The sequence below is a fragment of the Vanellus vanellus genome (assembly GCF_965231255.1).
Source record: "Vanellus vanellus genome assembly, chromosome: 2".
Taxonomy (NCBI): domain Eukaryota; kingdom Metazoa; phylum Chordata; class Aves; order Charadriiformes; family Charadriidae; genus Vanellus; species Vanellus vanellus.
In genome coordinates, this window is record NC_138906.1 from 117,611,528 (window position 1) to 117,639,492 (window position 27,965).

Consider the following 27,965-nt stretch of genomic DNA (forward strand, 5'->3'; position numbering starts at 1 on the left):
CATAAATTATTTTTCAGTCTTTCTGGGTATGAACAATATGCATGAAAATTCACTGAAAATTCAGAATAGATCCTGAAAACAAATTTTCTTAAAAGTTCTATTTAGCAATTGGTATATTTTCAAAATGAACTTTAAACATTTTAATTTGACTAATATTTTCTCTGCTGTGCTCTGGAAGTTAGAGAGAGCTCCCTCTGGCTGTCAGTCAGGTACCCCCAGCTAGGCTCTGTACCTGCTGCAGGTGGGCTTGGGATGTTGTCAATTTTTTCGGGGGTTTTTTGGTTTGTTTGTTTTTTTTTTTTCCACCCAGCATCTTCTTTCTTTTGTGCTTTCGATTGCCTTGTGCACAGAGTAGGCAACTTCCAGCTGAAGTGAAGATTGCTCCTGTCAGCAACTGGAAGACAAGGAGGTTGATGATGGAAGTGTGCTGCTTCAGATACTTGAACAGCTTTGACAAGGAAGTGTTGCTTGGGTGTAGCAGACTAAAATTCAGGCCGCTACAGTTGCACTTGGAAGATCTCAGTCCACAGATCTTGGCTGTGACACTCACCTCCTGGGGGTTTTCAGAAGCCTTGTCTAGAACAGAAAGTTATGATGTTTAAATCTATGTAATTGTAGTAATAACTTTTTTCTTGGATATGATTGTTCTGACTTAAACCGGGCAGCATAAAACAATTCAAGTAAAGATATACTAGAATGCAAATCCTATGCAGATATTGCATCAACATAACTGCTTTAGTTTAAATTCATAAGCTAGATCACACCTGTAGGAATTTCCTTGTGTAGCTGAGTCCTTAGTCTCCATCTGATTGTGAGCTTTCTGAGCTACAGGTTGTTGGAGGTCAGAGAAGTCTCAGTCTGTGCTCATCCTGCTTCTCTCTTCCTCCAAGGCATCTGCTGCTGGTCACTCTTCCTACAAAGAGAAAACCTTATTGTCAGAGTCCATCCCCAGTGCCATGGTGAAGGAGTTCATGATTAGAGGCAAAGGCTGCTATTGAAGACAGGATACTGAACTACATCATCTTTGATTAGAAGCGTCTTTAAAATTAGAGTAGGCTTGCTTTCTTCCACCTCTTGTCTGTCTTTCCTGAACACTTACTAATCTGATTGGAAAAGCCACCTTTTCTTGCTATGCTTGCATACTACATCTGGTAAAAGGAAACCTACACTATCTCAGATAGTGTAGGCAAAACTCTGATTATAAATAAGCACAATTTTATGAGTGTGTGTTTTGCAGAGCCAGCCACACATCATCTGTGACATGATCATTGTCTCCAACATGTTCCTGTAGCCTTTGCCTGTCTTTAAAATGAAAGACGGTCTCTACAGATTCAGCTGTCCAAATATACGATAAGTGAGAGGAGACTACATGTTTGGTCCAGATAAAAACAGCATGTGACTGAGAGGGAAAACTGAATGCTCATGTGTCCCCTGACTTTGCCTTACTGTTAATCCTTAATTCCACTTTATTTGTTAGAACTTGTTGCAGTAGTTAATTTTTCCTTCAACTTTGTAACCTGGCATCCAATGGGACCTTGCAGCCAGATGGTTGGGCTTGGTATGGACTGGGACAAGGGTTGTGCTGCCTGCCTCCTACCTGTTGGTTCCAACAAGGACAATAAGAGAGAAGATTTTGTCTGGGATGATTCATATTGGAGGACTGGAAATCCTCAGTCCCCTTCATAGATACAGTGTCCAAAGCCTGATATATCTGAGCGAGTCTCCCGTGTCTAAGCGGTTCAAACCTCAGAGGAAGCATGCTTCTGTCAAACTTATCGTCCTCCATTCCAAAAAAAAAGTCAAGAAATCACAGAAGGACATGAAGGATTGAAGGACCTTATTCTATTTTTATGCAATTCCTGCTTATCCTAATTTTCCAGGTACTGTTTTGGAGATTTGGTATTCCTTCAGAGCACAGTTCTCGTAGTGATCTTGTCAGCCAGGTAAGAAGCTCCCCCAGCAGAAGGATCAGACTCAATCATTATTTAATGCAAATTTAAAATTCTGATTCCTGTTAAAAAAAATAGCTAGAACAGAAATATAGAATCATAGAATGGTTTGGGTTGGAAACAACTATAAAGATCGCCTAGTTCCAACCCCCCTGCCATGGGCAGGGACACCTTTCACTAGACCAGGTTGCTCAAAGTCACATCCATCCCGGCCTTGAATGCTTCTAGGGTTGGGGCATCTACAACTTCTCTGGGCAACCTGTTCCAGTGCCTCACCACCCTCACAGTGAAAAATTTCTTCCTGATATCTAATCTAAATCTACCCTCTTCCAGTTTGTAATATTTCCAACAGCTTTTAACTCTGAAATACAAAATGTCCAACTGGAAAAGCGATTTTATACTCATTGTTTTTTCTCTCCTTGTACAGAGGCCTCTGTTTGCTACGCCAGGTTTGCTAGCTATAGCTTTATTAGCAAATAATCTGGGATTTGACTGCTTCTATGAAATCAAAAGTATTGCCACAGCAGCCCCAGAATTTCTTCTTGAATATGTTCTTATAGTTATGGTAAAAGCAGGATTTCATGTGTAGAAACATTAGAATCAAAAATTTCAGATTGCATTAGTCAGTGGTAAAGAGGATGATTCTTTACTTTTACGTATATTTTTAGTGTATGGGCTACCTAAGGTCTAATAGTGCTGCTTTATAGTTATTTTTCTAGGTAGAACTGCACAAAGATGTGTGGTAAACATTGAAATTCTAGTAACCTAAATCCTTGCTTCAGTGTCTGTTTTTTTAATGCTGTTTCTTTTATTTTCGCTTTTTGCTCTATATTAGATCATTAATTACAAGGTCATGTCAGTTGCACTTTAAATGCATAACGATACAGACTCTCTAAGGTCTCGTTACACTAATGTTATTACTAATTATAAAACTGAATCCAGTAGAACACCATTCTTCAAAATGCCATGGGTTGTTCATGGTAAAATAAGCAAACTTTGCAGTTTATGTCAGCTCATAAAAGATATATTATATCACATGATAAAAACTGCGTAATTAAAAAAAAAATTGTGTATACTCTACAAAGAATACAGGGGAATTCCTTAGTTTATTTTCCTTTACAAACATTGCAGGTTGCTTTGTAGACAAGAAAGCCCACCCATATTTTCATACGAAAGCAGTGACCTGTTAAAGATGGATTGAATTAGTTGGCCGTTACAGTATTGGCCAAAGGGGTTGTGTTAGCCTCTTTTTCTGGTTATCTTTGTTTCTTTCAGTCTATGTCACTTCTAGTAAATGAGTCTTCAATACCACCAGTTGTTTGGTGGATGCTCTGCATTGTTTGCCTATTGTGTGAAAAGCCAGTACAGGTTGCGTGTCTCCACTGACATACGGAGTCAGCTCTGCGCTTGTTTGAGCAAATAGTCAGCTGTCAGATAATGGATCCATTAGCAAACTTTCCGCGGGATATCCTGTCTTCATTATTGTATGAAATTTTAATAACTTTCAATCATGACTTCAGTTGAAAGTTAAGAGAAGCTTTTTTGCAAGACTCTTGTTTCACATTTGAGAAGTGAAGGTGCTTCTTTTTCTTCATAGAAACATATTTTTTTTTTCCTAACGCTGAGAAGTGAAGGTAAAGTAGCAGTGGAAATCGTCAATGATGTTTTTTTTGTCTTTTTGTTAGCTATTTGTGAACCTCAAGTGAAATTATTTTTTATGTTATGTGTAGCATGGAGAGATTGTTTTTTAGTTTTATTATTATTTTTAGACAGAAGGATATTTGCAGGCTTGCTTTATCCTTCTGGAAAAAGATTTGACTTGCTTATTCTTCTCACTTGACTCTTTCTTCATAGTGAAAAATTACTTATGTGCGCTTTTTGGCTGTATGAACAATTTCAGTAATCAAAAGGAATGGAAAAAAGAAATGTTGCAGCCTGCCCATTCTCTTGGTGATTTTTCTTTTGCTCTACCTCTTGCATTTGGTTCTTGTATGGTTTTAGTACCCGGTTTAGTCTAGAGGTTGAAAAGAAAACAGCTCCCTAGAGCTTCTTTCCCTTTTCAGCATATCGGAACGGCTACATGCGGCTGTCGTTCCTGACCTTACATCATGATGAGACCTCCAGAAGGCATCTGGGGACATGCTATATCGTAACAGAAGTGCAAGATAGGAAGAGTACCTCCAGTTGGTCCCAAGAGGAAACTCCTTATTTTTCTTGTGTGGTTTTTTTTTTTTTTTCTCCAGTGAATGGATTTTGTTATCAAATCCATTACAGCAAGTGAAACAAACGTGAAAGTCTCCCAGCTTTTGGTCTTTGGGGTTTCAGAGACTAACATCTAGCCTTCAGAATCTTGATGCGGATGGGTAGAGTATGGGGGGGAAATGAATACGGTGTTTGGAGGCATTTGCAAACTGCTTTGCTGTGAGGCAGCTAGCTGTACCACATTGTGAGTTTGTCCACCTAAGTTAAAATCACCTCTTTCAAAGAAAGCTCTAGCATCTTCCTTCACACCAGCAGGAGACTATTCTTGAAGCATTCCCATGAACCTTGTGTCCCAAGGAGCTAATAAGTAGGTAACTTCTGTAACTATCAACTGGAAAGAGCAAAGACACGTTGGATGAATGAGTGGTTGCCTTGTGACACCCATGTCTCCAGGCTAGATGGACAAGCCTGCAGACACCCCGAGGGATCCGTTTGTCAGTATCCTAGAATACGATGGCTCTTGAGGAAATACACATTTTTCTTGGGCTGGCAGGTCGTCCTTCTGAAAGGAAAGCAGGAAAAAAAAAAACCATGAAGACTTTACTAGCCACGCTTTCCAACTGTTGTTGAACAAAGCTTTCCTCGTGATCTGGCACTCTGCTATAAAACGGAGTTGAGAAGGTAAGAGGGCAGTATTGACTTTCTTGGACCTCTCTTGTTTGACAGAGAGGTTATTAAGGGCCCTCTGTCATTGTCTGAGGTGTTTGTAGAGTATTGAATGACAATGAACTTTTGCCCTTTGTATGACTTCTCCAAAAAGCCCAAGTCAAATTAGATGTCACTAAAATCTCATTCGATGACTACTTCTTGCAGTACTCTCATTCTTCTATTGATTTTTGTGGGCATCCTGCTGGCTTTCAGCTGTCCTTCCAGTAATCATTTTAGTTTCTGTTTCTTCTTGAAAACATTCTAACACGGGACTGTTTTCATCTAGAAAGCAGAACAAGACATCTGTGCTTTTAGTCCATGCTTTTCTGAACATGGTTTCCTGATAGACCTCCAGCAAGCTGGCTCCTAGCCCACCCACCAAACACGTGGGCACGCTGATCAGAACCTACAGGAGAGTTACTTGTTTCAAAGAAAGAAGCAGCTGCTGAAGTTACTGAAGTAGTTTGCTTCAAACACCAATCTGGTCTAAAATAGGGATTTAACTAATGGGAATGTATCAGTGGCTTGTGATTAATATACCTTGGACCAGCATTTCTTTGAATAGATGGACTTCTACAGAGCAAACAGGAACTTCTGATCTGTATCTATTTCTAAAAAGAGTTCAGTGCTTCAGAACAAGAGCCATGAATTTTATGACAAAAATGTATTCCTTAATATTTTGTTGCTGGTCAGGCAAAGGGTGATAGAAATAGTTGCAAGTTATTTCAGTTACATACATTTTTAATAACAAATAGAGTACCAGAATAATCAAATCCAACATTGCATACAAGCTGCTTAGGGATTTTTTTTCTTTATCCAGTAATTTATTACAAGAATAATGGTAATAAGTGGTTGGGTTTTCCCCCCCCCATAGTGTGGGCAATCATTTTTCCCTTCCCTACTACTCACTCTGGGCTTATGTCATCTTCTCTCCCCTCATTCCTCTAATGCATACACAGTATTTTATAGTAAGTTCCACCTATGTTTTTGACTGTTAAAAGCTAAGGAATTTGCTTCCTTAATTTTTTTTTGTGGGTATGCAGTTACAAAAGTAGAGCTTTTAAATTTTTGTGCGCTTATTTCTGGGTGTCTTTCTCTTTGAAGTGCTGATTGAATCTCTGTTGTTAATCTCTAACCCCTGAAAGAAGATTACCTTAACAGTGAAGTGGCTGGGGAGGGGAGAAGCAAGGGAGAGGCTGACTCTATTTCTCTAGAATGAATTCAGGTCTTCAATAAGGGCTTTTCTTTGTGGCACTCAATTATACCAATGGTAACTTTTTGCTGCTAACCAACAGGTTAAGTGGTTGAGCACATAGCAGTTATAAATGCTGTACAAGGTAGTCTTGTCACCAGCCATTTGGTCAAATCAGCAATACCGTAGGCAGAATCCAGCAGTTTTACTGAATTGGTAAATTGTTTTGAACACTTAATCATACAGATGTTCATACATTTCCCTTTTAATCTACATTATTAACATAAGTAGTGTGTTGGACTTTTAAATCCTGTGATTTCTTAACTTTCAACCAAAGGCAGGGATTCGGTACTATTAGCAAATACATTTTTATAGAGGTGATTGGATTTGTATTCAGTGCTAGCTGAAAACTTTGATTGCAGTTTTTTAAAGACAATCAAAGACATAGGCCTCAAAGTAAGGCAAGAGCTCACACTAGGCAGCCACATGGCCAAAAAAAATGAATTACAGTGTCTGTTTGCAGTGGTAGAGAAATTAAAAGGATGTGATTAGGTATTTGATTGACTTATATCATGAGTTAGTAACTGGCTTTTCTACTGTAGATTGTAAGGCTGCTTTTGTAAGGTATTTAGGCACATTACGTTCTTCATGCATGTATTTGAGTCTTGCTTTATTAACATTTCTGCGCGATTACTAAGTTGGCAAGAATAGTATCAGAAGTAAAAAAATGGATAAGATGTGCTTTTGTGATGATTCATTATTCTGTGTAAAACTCTCAGACAAGATTTGTAAATATGCAGTTACTTGACTTTGCTGCTTGTTTCTGCACCAGTAATTGTATTACATTACAGCATTAGGGGCTGAATTGGCAGGGTGAATATTCTTAATTTTATGAGCAGTAAATTTTGTATGGTGTTTCACTGGCTATGGACCTTCTTCTTTCCAGGAACTCTGATTTGTGGTTCTTGAGGAAATTACAGTATCTTTAATGTTGTAAAGGTTAGTTCTACAGAGGGAATTAGTTTCTCTCAGTGTGACTATAGTTAAGTATTTGTTTAGTAAGATTTGCTTTTGTACCATATTTTTGTGTCTCATAGTTAACAAGGTAAGAGAGAATTGAAAAGGAAAAAAATAGTTAGACACACAATGGGAAACATTTTCCCTAATTGTTAGTTAGAGTCTATGAAACTGTTGTTGTAGTTAACAAAAAACCTATTTTTAATGCTTTCAGACTGCTGCTGTTTATTGTTTTTAACTGAGCAGCTAATTTCCTATTTGGGGGGAGATTTCTCCTTTTGAAGTTAAAGTAGATTTTTAACTTTTTTTTCACCAAGAATGTAGCAGTTTTCATGCCAGACTAGTGCTGCATCTAATAGAGATTCCCATTTTCTTCCTGATTTGTTTCCCAGCTGGGGTAAGCCAGAAAATGCCCGCTATCAGTTGTTACCACCTGATAAATGGCAGGTGGTGACTTCTTAAGACTCAGTAATTTTAATTGTTGGTGACACATCTCCTCTCTGAGTGTCTCCATCAGCAAGTAATAGGTGTCTGCCTTGTAAACAGCTCTGGCACAGTCTGCCTGTAGTGGGGAGCTGGTGGCAATCTTGGGCCATCAGGGCTACAAATTGTCACCTGTCCGGGCGCAGTTCAGTTTCTAAACTACTACAGATGTAATTACTCTTCTAAATTTTTTTCTAATTCTAGTTAGACTCTAGAGCTTACCCCTGTCCTTTGGCCATGAATATCCCAGGTTTGTTTGTGAGTTGTATTTTGGGGGCTGGCAATAGATGAAAAATTTTCTGCATCTTTAAAGGTATTAATTGTAATACCACCAGCAGGTCAGGACCTTATCACACAGATGCTTAAAAAAGAAATCTGGAATACCCCACTTGTTTTCTTCATATAATTGCTTTGGATTTGCTTCTTATAATTGGCTCAGCATTTATCACCTCTGTTTCCCTTTCCACTGTGCTAGAGAAGTCTTCAGTGTCTTCTCCTCATCTGTTGCCTGACTCCCTCTTTTTTTTTTTTTCTTTTTATTTTTTACAATTTGCAATCCACTAAGGAACCGGGATGAAGAATAATCCAAATGTGCTGTTAGTATGTGTGTTGTAAGGGAAAATAATTATGTCCTGTCTAGTCTAGGAATGACTTAGATTTTATTCCGGAACACTTTTTCATCAGACTTTATAAGCTGCACGTAGCAGCAATTCCTGGGGGTTGTTTTGTTTTGGTTTGGTTTTAACCAGTAATAAATCAGCATTTTCAGTAACTTTCGGGGAATCTTCTGTGTTAACTATCAAAAGACACAACATAGAGATGATTTTTTTTTCTCTCTCTCTTTCTCACAGAAGCAACCATGGGGTGCATTAAAAGCAAAGAAGATAAAGGTCCAGCCATGAAATACAGAACTGAGAATACTCCAGAACCTGTTATTTCCCACGTCAGCCATTACGGATCAGACTCCAGCCAAGCAACACAGTCACCATCAATAAAGGGATCAGCAGTTAATTTTAATAGTCATTCCATGACTCCTTTCGGAGGGCCTTCGGGAATGACACCTTTTGGAGGAGCATCATCATCATTTTCAGCTGTGCCAAGTCCATATCCTAGTACTTTAACGGGTGAGTGTTACATAAAATCATGTATTATTATTATTGATTGACAGTCATATTCAAAAAATACTATGACCCCTTGCCACACAGAAGTAAATTGCAAATTTAAAATAAATTACCTTTTAGCAATTTCTGATTTTCACTATCTTTGCTGCTTAGATAATAACTGGGGCTTGGGGGTTGGGTGTTTTGGCTTTTGTTTTGGCAGTTTTTTTTAGGATCACAGCACAGAGAAATTTAAGATTTATTAAAAGCATTAATGGGAATAGGTGGTAAAATCGTGTTAGCAGTTCTAAGCTGTTGAAGGGATGCACATGTAAAAATGGCTTTAAACTTTTGGAGAGAGGTGCAAAATGAAAAACATTTTGAGTTCAGGAATTGATATTTTAAACTGATTTTCAGACTTATTTGATTAGCTGTAAGTTACTTATTAATGCAGCATTGAATCTGTTCATTTATGAAGTTAAACAGGATATGCAGTATATTCTGTGTACTTTACTATATGAACAAGATGTGTGAAACAAAAGACCAGAATTCTCCTTGTTGGGAGTCATATTAAAACCAAAGTTGAAAATGTAAAAATAGAATTTACAAGGCGCAGAGACCTTCTTGGCTGAGATATAAAGTCTCTGAAGATTAAGCATTTTAAAATTATATGCATGTTTGACGTTATAAACCCACCTTTATATCGAAATCTTAAAACTTTATTACAAAAACATTGATTTTGTGCACATGGCTAATTTCAGTAGTTTTGAGAGGAAGCTGTAACTAATTCTTTTTTTGAGAGAGAGGAAAGAATAATTTGTTCTAGGAGCTTTGCACAGACACTTCACAAAACAAGGTAAATAATTCCTTATTAGTCTATTTCTAGCTTTCCCACAAACCTCTAATATTATCACGATTACAGTGCTTACATGCTTGCTTTGTTATAGTGGCATTTAAAATCTTTTCAACACAAGAAATTTGAGATCCATAAAAACCCACTGTGGCCTTGATATTAAGCAGTTCAGGAAGCCAAATATGAATTGCCAGGTAATGGTCACCTCAATTCCCTTTTTGGGAATTCATTAAAACCCAAATAATTAAAATGAGCATCTATCCTGTCTCAAAATTTTTGAGCCAGCTCTGAATCCCCGTTTTGGTTGAACAGGTGCAGAAAGGAAATAAGGGCAGCATTTCTTTTTATTCATTAGTTCTACCGAGGGAAGTTTATCGTGCTTCATCTCCTCCGAGAACCTCCGTGTATTTCATCTTACTAGATCAGGTTCTTTATTCATGTGGGAATCTCCAGCAGTGTTTGTAGGCAGTCCTGGGTATTACCAGACATCAGGGATGTAGCCCCCCATGCAGGTACAACAAATCCTTTGCTGCAGAGACCAGAAGGGACGTTCTCTTGCCTGTCCCTGTTCCTGCTGGTAGTTAAGCATGTTCTATCTTGGACCAGAGTCGACAGGAGAGATTTCTCAGGAAAAGATATCTCATCAGTGTGAATTCAGTTATCAGCAGGCAGGCTGACTTAGGTGACACCCCCATCATTTTGCGATCAGGTAAAATGATACTGCATATGTAACTTTTCCTCCTCATTTTGTAAAAGAGGCCATCCACAAACAAACACATTAAAAAAAAAAAATTGTCTCAGCAATTGTTGGTACATTCAGTACCAATTTTCAGATCAATCAAAATTGGGTGGTTTTGTGAATTAATAAGACGACAAACTTCATCTGGCTGTAAGCTTTCTATATTTGTGATGAATAAAAAATGTGGCCCTTTGTTTCACAAGAGAGAATAGATGGGGTTGTCAAACAGGACATAAGTGTCAGTAGTACTTATCCAGTCCATCAGTGATGTCTGACAAGAGGATGATATGGTTGTCATCGTGGCCTGTAGTGTGGCTGAAAAGAGTTGAGCTATCTTATTCCTCTGGAGCAGAAAAGGAGAAGAAATTTGAGTTAGTCACACTGCTCCTGTATTACACATTCTCAGTCATCAGATACTTTGAATTCTTAGAATATTACTGAAAATCAAACCAGAAAAATGGGCGACTGTTCTTGCCTTCTTCCATGAAGCCGTGTAAATACTAGTGCTCTGTAAAACTCATGCTGAACAAGAAAGTAAAGTCTTCTCTTCAAAACCAGTCCTGCATTAGAGGATGGGAATACTGACCTAATGACCACCAATCACCACCTTGCAGTGATTGATAAAGAAAACAGCTGCAAGAGACTTCAAAAATCATTTGAGTGGTATCTGTTTGTTTAAAACTTTCTGTGCTGATGCTGTTCTCCTGAAATATTTTATTGTTCTTTGCTATGAAATAAATAACACTTGCTAGTGAGAATAAAAAGAGGTTTTCTGGTAGCTGAAGTGTTGAAATCAAAACTCTCCAAGGATTATACGTTAGCTTCTCCAATTCTTTACTTAATAATAATTAAAAGTACACAAATATTGGCAATTACTGATAATTCTCTTATTGCATTGTTTGCATGTGAATCCATTACTTTGACTAGTGCTATACCATCTAGAGGAATTACTCTCTTGCTTGTTCCCACGTTAGTATCTTTCTAGATGTTGTACAGTTTGTTTCGAAGTCCTTGGAATCTCCCAGTTTCTTTATACGCAGTTAAAATCTTGTAATATTGTGACTTGAGGGTATTGATTTTCTTCATCTGCTGAAGAACTCTCTGGGGATGATTTATTTCTGTATCACTTGGTTTCTGCTTGTCTGAATATGGTATGTATCCCCACAATTGTCTTGCTCCATGTAGCAGTTTGTGTAATTGAAATAATGCAGTAACGTAGTAATGCAGGCAAAAATTGGTAGAAATGTGTTATTTTTAACTTAGATTAGGAACTGTTTAACTCCTAGGGAATATTCTAATGCCTTTTCAGTTCATCAATCACACTTCAAAAAAATCCTCAATTACTCTAACCTCCTGTGGGGACTTTTTGTTTTGTTTTTGCTAGAGGAACTGTAAATTCATTTCCAGCTGAGGCCTGCTGAGACAGTGTAATCACGGGAAGACTCTAAATCAAATGAAAATATTTAAGTGATGAGGAGCTTTTACATCAGAAAGTGTACATTGTAAAAGAATATTAGATGTAGACAATACCCATTGCATTATGTGTTCTTTCTGATCACTGTCATGTTAATTGTAACATCTAAAATTAGATGCAGTGTGTTTCTGTTGGTGGTCTTCCACATGTATCCTGGTACATATATATACATTTTAGAGATCTAATATTGTAGTTTTAAAAATAAGTTATTGCTTGGACTATCATTAGGCTTCCTAAATGTCCATTAGACTGTGGAAACAGCATTTCTAGAGCTTGAAAAGTCTTTCTGAATTGCCCATCTGCAGTTTTCTATTTTAACTTTTTTCTAGTTATGGTACATAGTTCTTTATTTTTGCTCACAGTACATCTCATGTAGCCTGTTCTCCTTTCCCTCTTTCTCTTTTAGCCCAGTTTTACAGACTAGTTCTTTTAAGTATAGAGAATGTTTTCCTACCGTAAGTATAGGAGCCAGCCAACCATCTCTCTCTCACACATGTATCCTGTTTGCAGGACATGTTCATCAACATGACCTGTACCAGAAGTTGGGATGGGGAAACAAATTCCTTAGGGCTGTTGGAGTGCGGCTGCTTGTCCCATGACATATCTCAGTCCTTCTTCTCTGGAGTAATGCACTGATGGATCATCCTTAGCAAGGGTCTGCTTCGCTGATGGGGAGATTTGATGGAGTTAAAAAAAAAAAATCGTTAGTCCTAAAGCAGCGAAATGTCTTTGACCCCAAGGGGATACTTTTGTTCCTGGTTTGATTCCTTGAGTAGATCTTGATGTGTAACCCCAGAATGTTGGGAACACATCAGTTATTTATAGCTAAGTTCAACAGGAAGCTACTTCTGTAAAAATTAGTGGCTGATGGTTCACCATTGTAGTGGTGTAGGATCTTCTAGAATTGCATTTCTAAACAAGAAGCTAGCTTAATAAAGAAGCTAGGTTTTTTCACTGCTGATGTGTTGTGCAGGTTTCTGTATATAAGTACTATAATTATTAATGTTCTTCCAGTGATGCATCCAGCTGCCTTTTGTGGTGTGGAAGCATATTTTCAGCATGTCTCTTTATAGGCTTTCCTCTGTCTTAAGAAATGAGATGATTATTGATCCAGCTTCTAAAATGAGATACAACCCAGAGTGTTTAGTTACTTCCAAATCAAAATTGATGAGTTGTTTCGTCGACAAGTCCTTGAATCAAGTGTTGCAGCATTATTGCTATATCAGATGTTGTTTTTTTTTTCTTTTTCCTAAGGTGGTGTTACTGTATTTGTGGCCTTATATGATTATGAAGCTAGAACTACAGATGACCTTTCATTTAAGAAAGGTGAACGGTTCCAGATAATAAATAACACGTAAGTGTTCTCATTCACAGACTTCACTTGGGTGTTGTTGGGAGTAAGAGATCCTCAGTTCTTCTTGAAATCTGCATGTCCTGTTTCAGTGAAGAGTAGCTGTGTTGATGGTTTGGTTGAGGTTTTGTTTGTTTTTTTTTTTCATTTTATTGAATGAGAGAGTTCAGCAAGCAAGTATTGATACTGGAAAGACAATAACTTTCTAGGCTGAGGTCACGTTTGGGTGCAGATGTAGGACTGCAGTGACTAGGGCAGTCCCAAGCCGCCTTCTTTGCAGTTGGTTGGGTGGCATTCTTCCCCTCCCTGCTGCAGCGAGGCACAGCTACCCACTTTGGGGCAGCAGAGGTGGAGACGCAGGCTGTCCCACCTCATTCCAGGCTCTGCACCTTGCAGGTTCTCTCTGAGGGGTTTCCATATCTGAGAGGGAGGTGAGCACAGCCTGTAGCACTGCACCACGAATGCCAGAGGCAAGTGCCCTGGCTGTAGGCAGGGACTTCTGGCTGTGGAAGCGTGTCTAGCTGGCCTCCACAGTAAATCCACGCTCGGGTAGCGTAGGAGTAGTTTGGTGTTCTAGTTTAATTGCAGCAGCATTACAGTATTATGGCCTAATTTCTAGAAGTCTAGTGAAAAGGAAATAATTTGTTCACTTTGGGAGATTTCTTTACATGCAGCTTTTGGCTGTGTTAATAGTTCTAGTTCATACATGTAACAGTTTTCATTCATCGACTTCCTGATTCCTTTGTCGCTCACTGTCAGCATATAGGCAGAGTGACCTGGAAGAGGCAGGTGAAGACTAGAGAAGTGGGAAGTTTGTTTACACGTCTTTTCCATAAAATGTTTTATTGCAGGTTTGCATTTTGTATATATATAGATAAATTCCTTTTACATTAAAAAAAAAAATCAAACACAGAACAAAACAAAAAAATTGTTTAAAATACAAAATTCCACTAAGAGGCACTCATGTTGCTTACAATGAAAAGAAAAATATATTTAGGTGCAGCACAAGCTATTTTAGATGCCTTTGTAATTAAAATGACATGTTACTTAAATTTAACATACCTTTCATATGTGAGGATGTTACTGCTGCTAGAGAATGATGTGTTGTTTATATGTGGAAGAGATAACTGATGTTGCATTGCAGGGAAGGAGACTGGTGGGAAGCGAGATCCATTGCTACAGGAAAAACAGGCTACATCCCCAGCAATTACGTAGCTCCTGCAGACTCCATTCAAGCAGAAGAGTAAGACGCTGTCAATCTGTTCTTAATATCCATGCTACACTTTGTGCCCTGTGGTGATACTATTCTTTTAATTCAGTATATGTAACATTTAAGGGTAAAGTAGGATAATACTACTAATTAAAGGGTAGCAAGGCTACTTGGATGATATCAAAGGTGTAATTATAAGTAACTGTGAGGTGGACACTCATGAAAATGTTTTACGCCTGCTTGCTATACATAGGGCTAAAGGAAAAAGGATGGGAGAATGCAGTAATGAAGATAGGAATTGGGGGACATGCATTGTATTTCATATAAAAAAAGAGTTGTTTGTTAAAAGAGTTCACACACCATCAACTCTAGGTTTTTATCCCTATTTTGCCAAACGTTAATTCAAGGTCAGCTATATCCTTGGTAGCACCTAATCTTACATTCTAAAAAAACATTTTTGTGCATAGTTATTGCTACTCTATTAATCTAAAACAACCTTTTTGGTGACAAAATTGTTAGGCACACTAAGGACTACTATGAATAGGGAAAATTGTTTTGCTTTGGGTGCCAGTATTTCCCACATTTATTTACAAACAAAGATCCCAGAGCACTTACAGAATCACATAAAGTTATTGCGGGAACTGTGAGTTGGGGTACAGTTTCAGGTTATAATTGTTCCGAGGGATTAATTTTATTTGTTGTACTATAGAAATACAAAGCTCCGCAGCTCTTGCTTCAATATACAGGCATGGTCCTGTCAATAAGCAATTCCCTGATACATGATCTGCACACTTCTGTGTTTGCTACTGCAATTCTGGGAAAAGTGCCTGATTTCCAAGATGTTTCCAGAATCTCAAGCTGAGACTTTAGCATGTTGCTGCTCCTCTCACCTGGCTCTTTGCTATTAAAAAGTGATTGCATCAAAGATGCACTGTTATTTTATGCCCTTGAGTTTCAGCTGCTTTTAAAATTATTGACTTCCATTTTTTTCTGAAAAAAAGTTGGTTGTTTTTTCTTTAAACCTTACAATAAAAGCATATTGTCATTACATCTGCAGTGAGGGTAAAGTAGAAATGATAGCCCTTTGGAAACTAAGGATGCAGTGTTTCTGCAAAGAAAGTATTGCTCCTAAGGACTGGCAAAATGAGGTGGGGGGATTTGTCATAGGTTTATGTGATGACTAGAGGTGAGAGTGAGGGGTGATGAGTGAGGAAGCTTTTTTAAATTATTATAAAGAACCTAGTGCTAATTTTATTAAATATTACCACAGCATTTGGAATAGAGTTCATTTCCTCTAGAGTTCATTTGTTAGCCCTGGGCTTTGATAGCACTTATAGATTTATTTTTGTGATTGCATGTGGGGTTACAAGTGCAAAAGCAATACACAGCCCCAGATTGCTAGGAGTTTCTTTAAGTGGTCTTTTCTAAGCCTGAAGGCATTTATATCACAAACTGCTTGTGATGGGATCCATATTATCTGTGTGGATTTTGAATGATACCATAATATAAATGTTTAATGCTCATAAAAAGAACAAGTAAACCCTATTATTATTTTATAGGTAATTAAATAAAACAGCACTTTATAATACACTTTGTAAATTGTTGGAGTAGTCTGGGGAAGAGGCATTTTCATGTTGAAGTAATTAGGGTTCAAGTTTGCTTCAATAAGATTATAAGTTACATCCAAATTGTCTCAAGTGTATATGTTCTCATATCTAATTCTAATTTTGCACATCTCCTTAAACAGTCTAACTGGAAATACAATTAAAAGTAAGAATAAGTTTCAACTTCCCAAGTGATTGCACAGGCTGTGCTGTTCACAGGCTGACAAAATGATCCCTCCTTGCCTACTTCCCCCCCCCCCCCCAAATATTTCACCCACAAAAACGTTGTTTTGCAGCAGTTTCCAGTACTGCTTTTCTTCTCCCAACAATCACAAAGTCAGATTTGCTTGATACTATGACAGTCCCAAATGAAAATGTTTGAAATTTACACTTTGTATCGCTTTGTGACTTCTGAGGCACACAATCAAAATAAAATACAGTTAGAAATACACATTTTCCAAAGTCTGGGGATTCACTGGGAGATGGACCTTAAAATTATCACTGGCTCAGGACAGAGCTGTGTGCAGGCTGTTCATCAGGGTGAGCCCACTTTGGAAGCATAGAAAAAGAAATTCCTTTTGTGAAAGAACTTAAGGAAAGAAAAAATGCAGGTGTTTTAAAATGTCTGCGTACATTCAGTATCAGAATGATGCAACAAAGATATAGTGTTACTTGGAGATAAATGATCTACACCACAGGGTTGTTGCTAAATGATCAGCAGAAAAACGTGCTCCCTCTACTGAGGTACAGAAGGTTGGGAGGCAATAGAAGTTGTAACAGGGGAGGTTCCAACTGGATATAAGAAGAAACCTTTTTATTGTGAGGATAGCCAGGCAGGAGCATAGGTTGCCCAGGTTGGCTGTGCAGGATCCCTCCTTCAAGGTTTTCGAGGCTGGAGTGGACAATGCCCTGAACGGCCAGGTCTGATCTCACAGCTGACCCTGACTGCAGCAGGAGGCTGCACTAGAGACTTCCCAAGGGCCCCTTCCAGCCTGAATGAACCTGTAATCTGGTAATATTTATGCACTCCCACTTTGCATTCAATATTGGGGTTTTAACATGTAGCCAAAACTTCTTTGGAGAAGGGAGTTTCGGCTGCTGGAGTGTTTTGAATGTGCTACTAACAGTATTTCGTTGTCATCTGATTCAGCTTGACGTGTGAACTTCTTAACCAGAAGGAAGGTGTTACTTTTGATGATGAGTACTGTTGTTGTCCATTATTAGACCATCAGGAAAAGATAGTATTTGCAGATAGAGGCCTCTCTACGTGTATTTTGCAAACAATAGAAATGCGAGTCATATAGCAATAGATCATCTTAATCTTTTGGTTATATGGATGTCATTACTTTTGTTGATCTGTAACTGCTTTGAGATACTAGTAGTCCCGTCAATGCTTGAGATTTAGAAATCCTGTATTTATATGATTACCGAAGCCTAGGAGGCTCTTACTTAAACATGTTTCCTTTAACACTTTCTAGGTGGTATTTCGGTAAGATGGGCCGGAAGGATGCAGAAAGGCTACTTTTAAATCCTGGGAACCAGCGTGGTATTTTCTTAGTAAGAGAGAGTGAAACCACTAAAGGTATGTATATTTATGTATATTTCTTCTCTCTCCCATCCTCCCCCCTCCCCCCCAGCACCAAGGTGGACGTAGTGACCATTTTTATGTCTATCACATTATACGTATGCATGTGTAGACATGTACGTGTATACTGACAGTTAGGGGGATATGTTAAATATGTGTTTAAATTTTTGATGAAGAACCAAGTATGACTTGTCTCCTAGGTGCTTACTCCCTTTCCATACGTGACTGGGATGAGGTCAGAGGTGATAATGTGAAACACTACAAAATCAGAAAACTTGACAATGGTGGATACTATATCACAACGAGAGCACAATTTGAATCTCTACAGAAATTGGTGAAACACTACAGAGGTAAGCCCGAGCTCTAGAGTCCCAATGCTACCTTGTGCCTATCATTAGGAAGAAAAACTGCATATGCAGTTTTTAAAATTCACAGTTATAAAATTTCTTTTTTATTTTTACATACAGTGAATAGACTAGTTCATTTTATCAACATTAGGATGTTACTTTTTTTACAGGCTTACCCCTGCTTAATGACAAAGCTTATTTTTTCCATTTTCCAGAACATGCTGATGGGCTGTGTCATAAGCTAACAACTGTGTGTCCCACTGTGAAACCACAAACACAGGGACTAGCAAAAGATGCCTGGGAAATTCCTAGAGAATCTTTAAGGCTGGAAGTTAAGTTGGGCCAAGGATGTTTTGGTGAAGTATGGATGGGTAAGAGCTTAATGTGACACTTTTCAGTTGTTTGTGTGAAGGTTTTAATAGTATTTGAAGTAAATGAGTATCGGGATCTGAAAAGATAATCTGATAAAGAATTGAAGGGAAAAAGTGCCAGTTATGATCAGTCATGTAAAGGTAAAAATAATATTCAATATAGTTCTAATTTATAATTATACTGTTAGCTAACAAAACATAAGCAAAAAGCAAACAGTTTCAGCAGAAAATCTCTTTGGTATTATAGGGGAGAATAAAATCTAATTTATTTCTCTAGGAACGTGGAATGGAACCACAAAAGTAGCGATCAAGACACTAAAACCTGGTACAATGATGCCAGAAGCTTTCCTGCAGGAGGCTCAGATCATGAAGAAATTACGACATGACAAGCTCGTTCCACTGTATGCTGTTGTTTCTGAGGAACCAATCTACATTGTCACTGAATTTATGACAAAAGGTGTGTGCAGAATAGTTTGAAGATACTACGTTTAAAAGATTATTTAAGATCCCAGCAACAAATTAAATGTTTAATTAACGTTAGGTTTAAGATGACTGGAGTATAAGTGGCAATTTTGATTAAATTAAAATGAGCAATGCTTGACCTACTTGAAGCAGTTCTGATTTAGATCGTGGGTGGAGGCATGATTTTTTTGCACATCTGTGTCACTCTTGCTAATCTTCCAAGTACAAGATTGGGGTTTTTTTCTTCTCATTTTTTAGTGTGTACTGCCTGTTACGTTTAAATTGGATGTTATAGCTGGGAATCTTATTATGAGAATATGCCTGCCTGTAGACAGATCATGCTCACAACAACAGATTCAGTTGGGTTTGGGGTTGATTTTTTTTTTTCTTAGTTTTTCTTTTCCAGCAGTGCCATAGTAAATGGTTGAGAATTTTTTTTACAGACTTCCTCCTTTATCTCCTTGTTTTCACTCTTTCATCCTTCTTCCCTTGCTGTATATCATTTCCCCCTCCCCCTGCTGCTGAAACAGAGATTTAGAGATTTAGGCTGAATGTAGAAATAGACATCATAAGCATATTAGTGTTAAGAAGCAGCAGATTTTTCAAGTCAATTATTCCAGTTTTATAAAATGCAGGCTTCTGTTCACCTCAGAAATTTTGTGATCTTGGTAAGAAATAGAAACAATGTTAAAGTCAAAGAGAGTGGCTACTTGTGTTCAGTTCTCTGCCACAAATATGTGAGGTGTTTTCCTCCTGTTTGAATGGGGGTTTTGAGCATTGTATAAGTTTGAAAAGGTAGAATGGAATAGAAAATATAAGTTCCTTCTATGTTGTTGTTCTTAAATAACACTAGACAGTCTCTCTGTCAGATCTTAAAGCTTCCATGCAAAATCAGTTTTTTCATTGTTCAGAATTCGGGTTCTGGCAAGACAATCATGATTAACAAATGCTTTATAGCATTCAGCCTAAAAAACGGTATAGATTAAAACCTGAACTGGGATGTTACCTTGCAAAAGCAGAAGTAACAAATTGGAAAAGTAGTTGTATGTTTTTCGAAGTTATGGATTTAAAATGCCATTAGAAGCCTCTGTTTTCATTTGAAAAAATTCTCACATTTTACCAAAAAAACATAAAACCTCTTTGGTAGTTCATGCTTGAAAGTCAGTAGAACAAGGTTCTTTTTCTCCCCCCTCTCCCCCCTTTTACAAGGAAAAGAGGTGGGTAAGAATTGCACTGTTACACTGTTGCACTGTAATTTTGACCGTGATGAGACTGATTATCAGTCTTAACCAGTTTCTTAAGAAAGAGATCATGTTCCTATACCCTTATGGCATAATAACACCTGTAGGGAAAGCTGTTATGTCAGAGACAAAGTTTTACTACTTGTGTAAAGATTACTGTCTTAAAAGGAGTGCAGGTCCTTGGAACTGATTTAAAATACTACCTATGTTGTAATGTTCTGGACACGATTGCGTTATATAAATGGGAGAAGATAATATATTGTAAAGAATGCAAGATACTTTTGGTTTCCCCTTTAAGGAAGAAAAAGCAACATAATAAAAGCAACAATTTCAAACCATTTCTCTAGTATATATTGGAGCTGGCAGGAAAAAGTAATGGATAGGAGGTTTTTTGTTCTTTAATTACGAATCTCACTGAGCAAAAAAAGTCCAGCTAGAAAGGGCATTAACACCAGGAATATTGGGAAAAATCCTTATGTATTGCCATATAATCATCAAGCAGCAGTCTGGTTTATTAGTGTTCAGTTATCTGATCTACTGAAATGGATTCCAAAACCCTTGGATAAAACTTGCTCTAACTAGTTATCAGGACAGAGACAATAACAGGCACAGTCATTGAATCACGTATTCTAGTAAATGATGGATTTTCAAATACAGATTTTGGGAGATTAATATGTAAAACAATAGGAAAAAAAAATCTTGTTCGTGTTTTCAGATGAAGTTAATATTTTGGTTTTTTCCTTTTTAATCCTTCGAATCGGTCATCTTTTACAGGCAGCTTGCTAGACTTCCTTAAAGAAGGAGAAGGGAAATACTTAAAACTCCCACAGCTGGTCGACATGGCTGCTCAGGTACATTGTATAAACCAAGAAAACTGTATCTTGTGCTTAGAGAAGAGATTAAAACTATATTGGATATCAACTAAATGTAAATATTGAACGCTTTGGCTATTGTGTGCTGTTATCTTACATCTTCTGTTGTAGGTCTGTAATTTGTCAAAAAGAAGCAGTCTAGTTCCCAATCAGTAGATTACTGTATAGCCAGACACACTCTAATCAGTGCTGTCACAAGCTCTTGCTATGCTATGCTTCCTATATTTATGCAATGAAAACGGAGGTAAAATAAAGGGGTACAGCTTAATGCTTGGGAGAAATGTATATAGTAGTGAAAAATAATCTTTAATTAAACTTTATTTTTAAGATTGCCGATGGCATGGCTTACATTGAAAGAATGAACTACATCCACAGGGATCTCCGGGCAGCTAACATTCTTGTAGGAGACAATCTTGTGTGTAAAATAGCAGACTTCGGTTTAGCAAGGTTAATAGAGGACAATGAGTACACTGCAAGACAAGGTAAGACCCGTTTATTTACTGAATAAATAACACCAATTACCTTCAAATTACTTAGAACTATTACATTTAGCAGAATGTGTCTGTGTATTCTGTCTCCATTAATAAAGATTATGCATATAAGTGTGCTTTCACAGCTATGTTTAGGTGTCCCCCTCGCCTAAGTGCAATTTTAGTAAACTTTTTTATGTTCAAAATTATCTCGCAGTTTGCTTCTGTTTTCAAAAAATGTTTTTAGTTATTTTTTTTGGGGGGGGGGGGGGGGGGGGTGAAACTTGCTACGGTTTGAAGAGAGCTGAGATTCCAGAGAGGTTGCTCATCAGATTCTGAAAATCATCCCACTTTTTGAAACATATTTAATTAAGAAACCCAGATGTCTTAAGTGCTACCAGAAATTGTAGCCAGTAGTTGCTGCCCTAGTTTGAAACTGCTTTCCAGTTTGAAATATTAAAATACTAAACCACCTCAAATTTTGTCAACAAAGCAAAAAGGAAAAAAATTTTGAGCACAGTATTCTTTTTAAAATACTTTAGAGCGTAAGCAAATTATGCATAAGCAAGGGAAAACTGATTATCTGTATTTCCAATGTTTGCAGGAGCTAAATTTCCAATTAAATGGACCGCTCCAGAAGCAGCATTGTATGGTCGGTTTACAATCAAGTCAGATGTGTGGTCATTTGGAATTTTACTGACAGAGCTGGTAACAAAGGGGAGAGTGCCATATCCAGGTAAGAGGAACATGTAATCGATTTTTCTTTTCTTTGTGGTGTTCTGTTCTTCTGAAGTTACCTTTTGTAGTTTTTGCCTTCATTCAGAGCCCACGGTTGACAAGCAGAGACAAAAACTTAGTCATGCTTCACTGGTTCCTTTCTTCACAAAGCTACTTTGTTTTATTTACAGATTAACTATTATATATTTTTTAATCGTTTTGAGATAATAGCGTTTGTAAATGTGACTGATAGTTCATTTCAGATTAGTGGGCATCCTTGTGTTTTCCTATCTGTCTGTTCATGAAACTTCTTCTTTTGACATTTTCCCAGGCTACATTGCGCATCAGTAAAGGAACTTGCTAGACCAGTTTTTGAAACTCAACATATGTAACATTTTTGTCAGATATTTTGCTGTGACTGGAATTTGTAAGGCAGTTCTGTTAGGTATAAAATGCCTTTTTCTTGGCCTGATTTCAAATTAAGTGATCCCTGAATGGAACCTTAGGCAGGCAGAAGGTATTTATGCTTGAGTCTCCTTTTTGAAAGGACAGGTGCAAGGTAGTGGGAAAGTATACAAATGAGAAAGTACACAAAGAACTACAAAGATGTAGTGAGGCTATGTAGGGAGAAAATTAGAAGAGCCAAAGCCCAGCTAGAACTTAATATGGCTTCTGCTGTTAGGGACAATAAAATATGTTTCTATAAATACATGAGCAATAAAAGGAGGACTAAGGATAATCTCCATCATTTATTAGACAGGGGCAGAAACATAGTTACCAAGGATGAAGAAAAGGCTGAGGTACTTAATGCCTTCCTTGCCTTAGTCCTTAGTAGCAGCACCAGTTGTTCTCTGAGTACCCAGCCCCCTGAGCTAGAAGACAGGGATGGGGAGCAGCATGAAGCCCCCACAACCCAAGGGGAAATGGTTATATACCTGCTACACCACTTAGACATACATAAGTCTATGGGGCGGAATGGGATCCACACAAGGGTGAGGGAGCTCGTGGAAGTGCTCACCAAGCCACTTGCCATCGCTTACCACTTGCCATCATAAAACCTCCTGGCTAACCAGGAAGTTAGCAGTGTGACGCCCATCTACAGGAAGGTCCAGAAAGAGGATCCAGGGAACTACAGGCCTGTCAGTCTGACCTTGGTGCTGGGGACAGTTATGGAATAGATCATCCTGGGTGCCATCACGTGGCACATACAGGACAACCAGGTGATCAGGCCCAGTCAGCATGGGATCATGAAAGGCAGGTCCTGCTTGACTAGCCTGATCTCCTCCTATGACAGTCAGGTGACATACTTAGTGGACAAGGGACAGTCTGTGGCTGTCATCTACCTGGACTTTAGTAAAGCCTTTGACACTGTTTCCCCACAGCATTCTTCCAGAGAAACTGGCTGCTCATGGTTTGGATGGGTGTACTCTTTGCTGGGTAAAGAACTGGCTGGATGGCCAGGCCCAAAGAGTTGTGGTGAATGGAGTTATATCCGGTTGGCAGCCAGTCACAAGTGGTGTTCCCCAGGGCTCAGTGCTGAGGCCTGTTCTGTGTAATATATTTACCAATGACCTGGACAAGGGGATCGAGTGCACCCTCGGTAATGTTGCAGACAACGCCAAGTTGGGCAGGAGTGTTGATCTGCTTGAGAGTAGGAAGGCTCTACAGAGGGACCAGACTGGATCAGTGGGCTGGGTCCAATGGTATGAGGTTCAACAAGGCCAAGTGCTGGGTCCTGCACTTGGTTCACAACAACCCCATGCACTGCTACAGGCTCAGGGAAGGGAGGCTGGAAAGCTGCCTGGTGGAAAAAGACCTGGGGGTGTTGGTTGACAGACAGCTGAATATGAGCCAGCAGTGTGCCTAGGTGGCCAAGAAGGCCTAAGAGCATCCTGGCCTGTTTTGGGAATAGTGTGGCCAGCAGGACTAGGGAAGCGATTGTCCCGCTGTACTCATCACTGGTGAGGCAACACCTCGAATACTGTGTTCAGTTTTGGGCCCCTCACTACAGGAAAGACATTGAAGTGCTGGAGCGTGTCCAGAGAAGGCCAATGAAGCTGGTGAGAGGTCTAGAGAAGAAGTCTTATAAGGAGCAGCTGAGGGAACTGGAGTTGTTTAGCCTGGAGAAAAGTAGGGTGAGGGGAGACCTTATCACTCTCTACAAGTACCTGAAAGGAAGTTGTAGCCAGGTCGGGGTTCAGTCTCTTCTCCCAAGTAACAAGCGACAGGACAAGAGGCAGTGGCCTTAAGTTGCACCAAGGGACGTTTAGATTGGATGTTATGAAAAATTTCTTCACAGAAAGCATTATCAAACATTGGAACAGGCTGCCCAGGGAAGTGGTGGAATCACCATCCCTGGGCATATTTAAAAGATGGGTAGACGTGGTGCTGGGGGACATAGTTTAGTGGTGGTTTTGGCAGTGCTAGTTTAATGGTTGGACTTCATGATCTTAAAGTTCCCTTCCAACCTAGACAATTCTATGATTCTGTGATTCTAAATGGAAGAAGGACCAGGTATTGAGGAATTAACACCGTAATGAAATAATTTTCAGAAAATGTATTTAATGCAAAATGTAAAAAATTCATTCATTATAAAGTGAGTTCATTAAAGGTTCTGTTATGGTAGATTCATGTGCATTGCGACTGGAGAGACACTTGAAAAACTTTGGGAAACTTTTCTTTTCATAATGCTATTCGGAGCTAACATGCTTTCCTTTTAGGGATGGTGAATCGGGAAGTTCTGGAACAAGTGGAACGTGGCTATAGGATGCCTTGCCCACAAGGCTGCCCAGAGTCTCTCCATGAGTTAATGAAACTGTGTTGGAAGAAGGACCCTGATGAGAGACCAACATTTGAATATATACAGTCTTTCTTGGAGGACTACTTTACTGCTACAGAACCACAATACCAGCCTGGAGACAATTTATAAGCCAACAGTCTATCTAACATGCACAAATCTGCCAAATGTAAAAGACTTGCAAAGAATTCCTGACGTCTATAAGGAATTAAAGGAAAGAAAATCTTCGCTACTTTGCATGCTCTTAATGGCAAACTGGAATTTCATAATGCAGTTGCACAAAACCACTTTTCAAGTGTTATAATCTAATTTACCAATGACATGTCTTTATTTTTTTTTCCTCTTTCCCAACTTATTTTCAGGGTCCAAAGGAAGCTTACTGAAAATACAGGGTAGAGAAATGAGTGTTGGTGTGAACAATAGCAGAAAACAGTGTTTCAAATCCTTTATTTTCCCAACATTTAATAAACATTCTACTAAAGAGGGAATTATCTGGAATTAGTGATCTTGGGGTAAGACATTTTTAAAGCAGAACAACTTTGTGGGACCAAGCAATTCTATTCCAGTTTTGTAAAACTCCCTGTGTTCAAAATTACATGTGTGTGCCCCCTGCCCACCCCCCCAAAAAGATGGTACAACTGTATTTGATATATAGTCTTGATCTTTAAGCTTCCTCTTGCATGGACTTAATTAGGGTAGGCAGGTTAAAAGAGAAATTGGAACAGTGAATGACAAAGTTGATCTAAATGGTAGACCTCAATAGTGAAATTAGAGAGCATAATGCACTGTGTTAATACTTGTATTAATGTAACTGGAAAGTAGCATGAGAGATTTTTCTTTTTTTCTTTCTGCATAGCTAATTAAGAATAATGAAGGTAACTAGAAAATGAGGTAATATTCTATAAAATTGTGTTGATAAAGTATGATGATATTTGAACTTGAAGCTATGTAATACAATCAGGGGGGGAAAGCCTTTAATCTTGTAAGCTCCAATCCAACAGCGAGCTTTTGTATGGGAAGACTACCTGAACAAAGCTCACCAGGAAAGCAAGGCTGAAGCTGGTAAATGGCCACTTTTTCGTCCCTTTTCAGAGACAGGTTTGGTACTGTTGTATGTGGCTTATATGTGTTAACAAGGGTGAGTGCCACCAATGGTAGCTGTCACTAGTTCAGGGATTTGATTGCACTTTTGCTTTTCTTGACTATTAAGACACACTTACACACAGTTGCTCTTCCTATTTCTGCCTTTCCTACAGAATTATTTAACTAAAAATAAACAAAAGAAAATGTGAAAGTTTAAAAACAAAAGGGATAAAATATATTTAATATTGTCCGACATTGAAATTTGCTGGCATTCAGCCCAGCTGACACTAAATCTAGATTTATTTTCTTTGGCTACTGACATATCAAGCAATAACATCATGTCTTTTACTCAACAATTTGCATGAGGTTCTCGGATTTCTGATCAAGCTTATGTACTTTAATTTTGAAACACTAAACTCTTACTTAGCTACCAGGTTGGAATTCATACTATCATTGTAAAGCTAGCCAACAAAGGAATTTCAGAAAAGCTGGTAATATAGTTCTGGTACTAAACTGAACATTCTTCATGAGTTTACACTACATTGAATCCAACTACCAAACAGATCTTTGTAAGAACAGTGCCATCATTTTTCATTTTCCCTCATCATCGCTCATCACCTGTACATCTGTGGTTATCAAATTTTAAAAGGGCTTTATGTAAGAAAAACAAAAATAAAACAAAAAACCCACATGTGAAAAAAATAATTAAAAAAACCAAAAAATACAATGGCATTTTAATTTTTCTAAATATTTTAAAATTAATAACACAATCATATGAGTTTATGTATTAATACAGTTATAACAAAAAATGCCAAAAATGACACTGGCATTGTTTGGATTTTTAATTATTGAATGGAACAGTTCATTGTAATAACACTTGTATAGTAAAGGAATAAAACACTAACTTAATGAACGTGTTCATTGTAAATGGTTGTGTATTATAAGGCTTCTCCAAAAGAGTTTGTATGTTTATGAAAATTTATTTGTTTCACCTGAAGACCTTGATGTGGTTCTTACCCTAACAGAGTTTAAAATTCACATTCACACTTTTTATATAAATAGTAATAAGTTTAATTATGTAACTAAGTATTTTTATAAAGTATGGCATTGTTGAACTGTTTTGCAGAATTGGTTCAAAATAAATTTCTCCTTGATTGCATCTGCTTATTTGGGGGGCGGGGGGGGAGGGAGGCAGGAGGGGGACAAAAGTAGAGTAGCTTTCATATTGAGGGGAAAAGGAGGGTAACAAAGCCTCCATGAGTTTTGGGTGGGTTTTTTTCCTCTGTAAACTTTTAATGTACTTTCATACAGGATGCTGGGTTCATGGTGCATTATTGCTGCAAAAAGGGAGATGTTTTGTAGAGCAGTTCAGAAATCCTTGGCAGGAATGGGCTAGAATAATCATGTCTAGACTTAAAACTAGCCCTTGTGATGGACGGATGGATGGATGGACAGACAGACAGACTTGGGATTCTTGTCAGAGCAAGTCCAACGTAGACTCTCAGCTGGTGGTCACTGCCATGCTGTAGGGCAAACACTTTTCCTCTCTTTTGCTTTATCTGGTATTAGCAGCCACTGTTGACTTTTGTGCCATTTTTCAGGGAATTTCATACATTTGGTCTCGTGATAGCTGGTGTTTTATCTCAACTTCATTGAATTACCTGCCTCAATGACCAGTACACCTCAAACCGCAAATCCTGACATATATATGCAGTGCCACTGTAGATTAAAGAGTTGGTACTGTTTGACTTTCAATAATAACTAATGCAGCACTAAAACCCATTCTTACAGAACCTACAAACTGCAGTTTACTGTATTTTTAATATTTCCTGTAATGTAATTAATGTTTCACTATTTTTAATGACAACAATTATGTAATTTCTGGTAATCTGTACTCTTGTCCATCAGAACCTTGTGATACCCATTCTGCGTGCTAGGCCTGCAGATTGTTTCTGACATGCGTTGTTTCAAGCTGTAGTATTTTAAGAATATTTTCATACTATTTTTGAGTAAACTTCCAAACATAAAAATGTGTGCAATCCTACTATTTAGATAAAAATACATCCCTATTTTGGCATAAAGCATTATGAAAAGAACCTTAAGTGTTCTTGTCCTTGCAGTCCCTGAATTGTCATTTC

At 38.1% G+C, this 27,965-nt stretch overlaps 1 protein-coding gene across 1 annotated transcript in view; it reads left to right on the forward strand.

Annotated features, from left to right (window-relative positions):
• The window catches only part of YES1 (YES proto-oncogene 1, Src family tyrosine kinase), a 62,199-nt gene extending 35,273 nt beyond the window's left edge, over nucleotides 1-26,926 (forward strand). The window contains exons 2-12 of the mRNA XM_082499630.1: nucleotides 8,403-8,675; nucleotides 12,972-13,071; nucleotides 14,213-14,311; nucleotides 17,361-17,464; nucleotides 17,668-17,817; nucleotides 18,030-18,185; nucleotides 18,463-18,642; nucleotides 20,663-20,739; nucleotides 21,089-21,242; nucleotides 21,835-21,966; nucleotides 24,668-26,926. Of these exons, the coding sequence (XP_082355756.1) occupies nucleotides 8,411-8,675; nucleotides 12,972-13,071; nucleotides 14,213-14,311; nucleotides 17,361-17,464; nucleotides 17,668-17,817; nucleotides 18,030-18,185; nucleotides 18,463-18,642; nucleotides 20,663-20,739; nucleotides 21,089-21,242; nucleotides 21,835-21,966; nucleotides 24,668-24,876 (1,626 nt within the window). The 5' untranslated portion in view covers nucleotides 8,403-8,410 and the 3' untranslated portion in view covers nucleotides 24,877-26,926. The remainder of the gene's footprint in view (nucleotides 1-8,402; nucleotides 8,676-12,971; nucleotides 13,072-14,212; nucleotides 14,312-17,360; nucleotides 17,465-17,667; nucleotides 17,818-18,029; nucleotides 18,186-18,462; nucleotides 18,643-20,662; nucleotides 20,740-21,088; nucleotides 21,243-21,834; nucleotides 21,967-24,667) is intronic.
• Nucleotides 26,927-27,965: the final 1,039 nt, after the last annotated feature.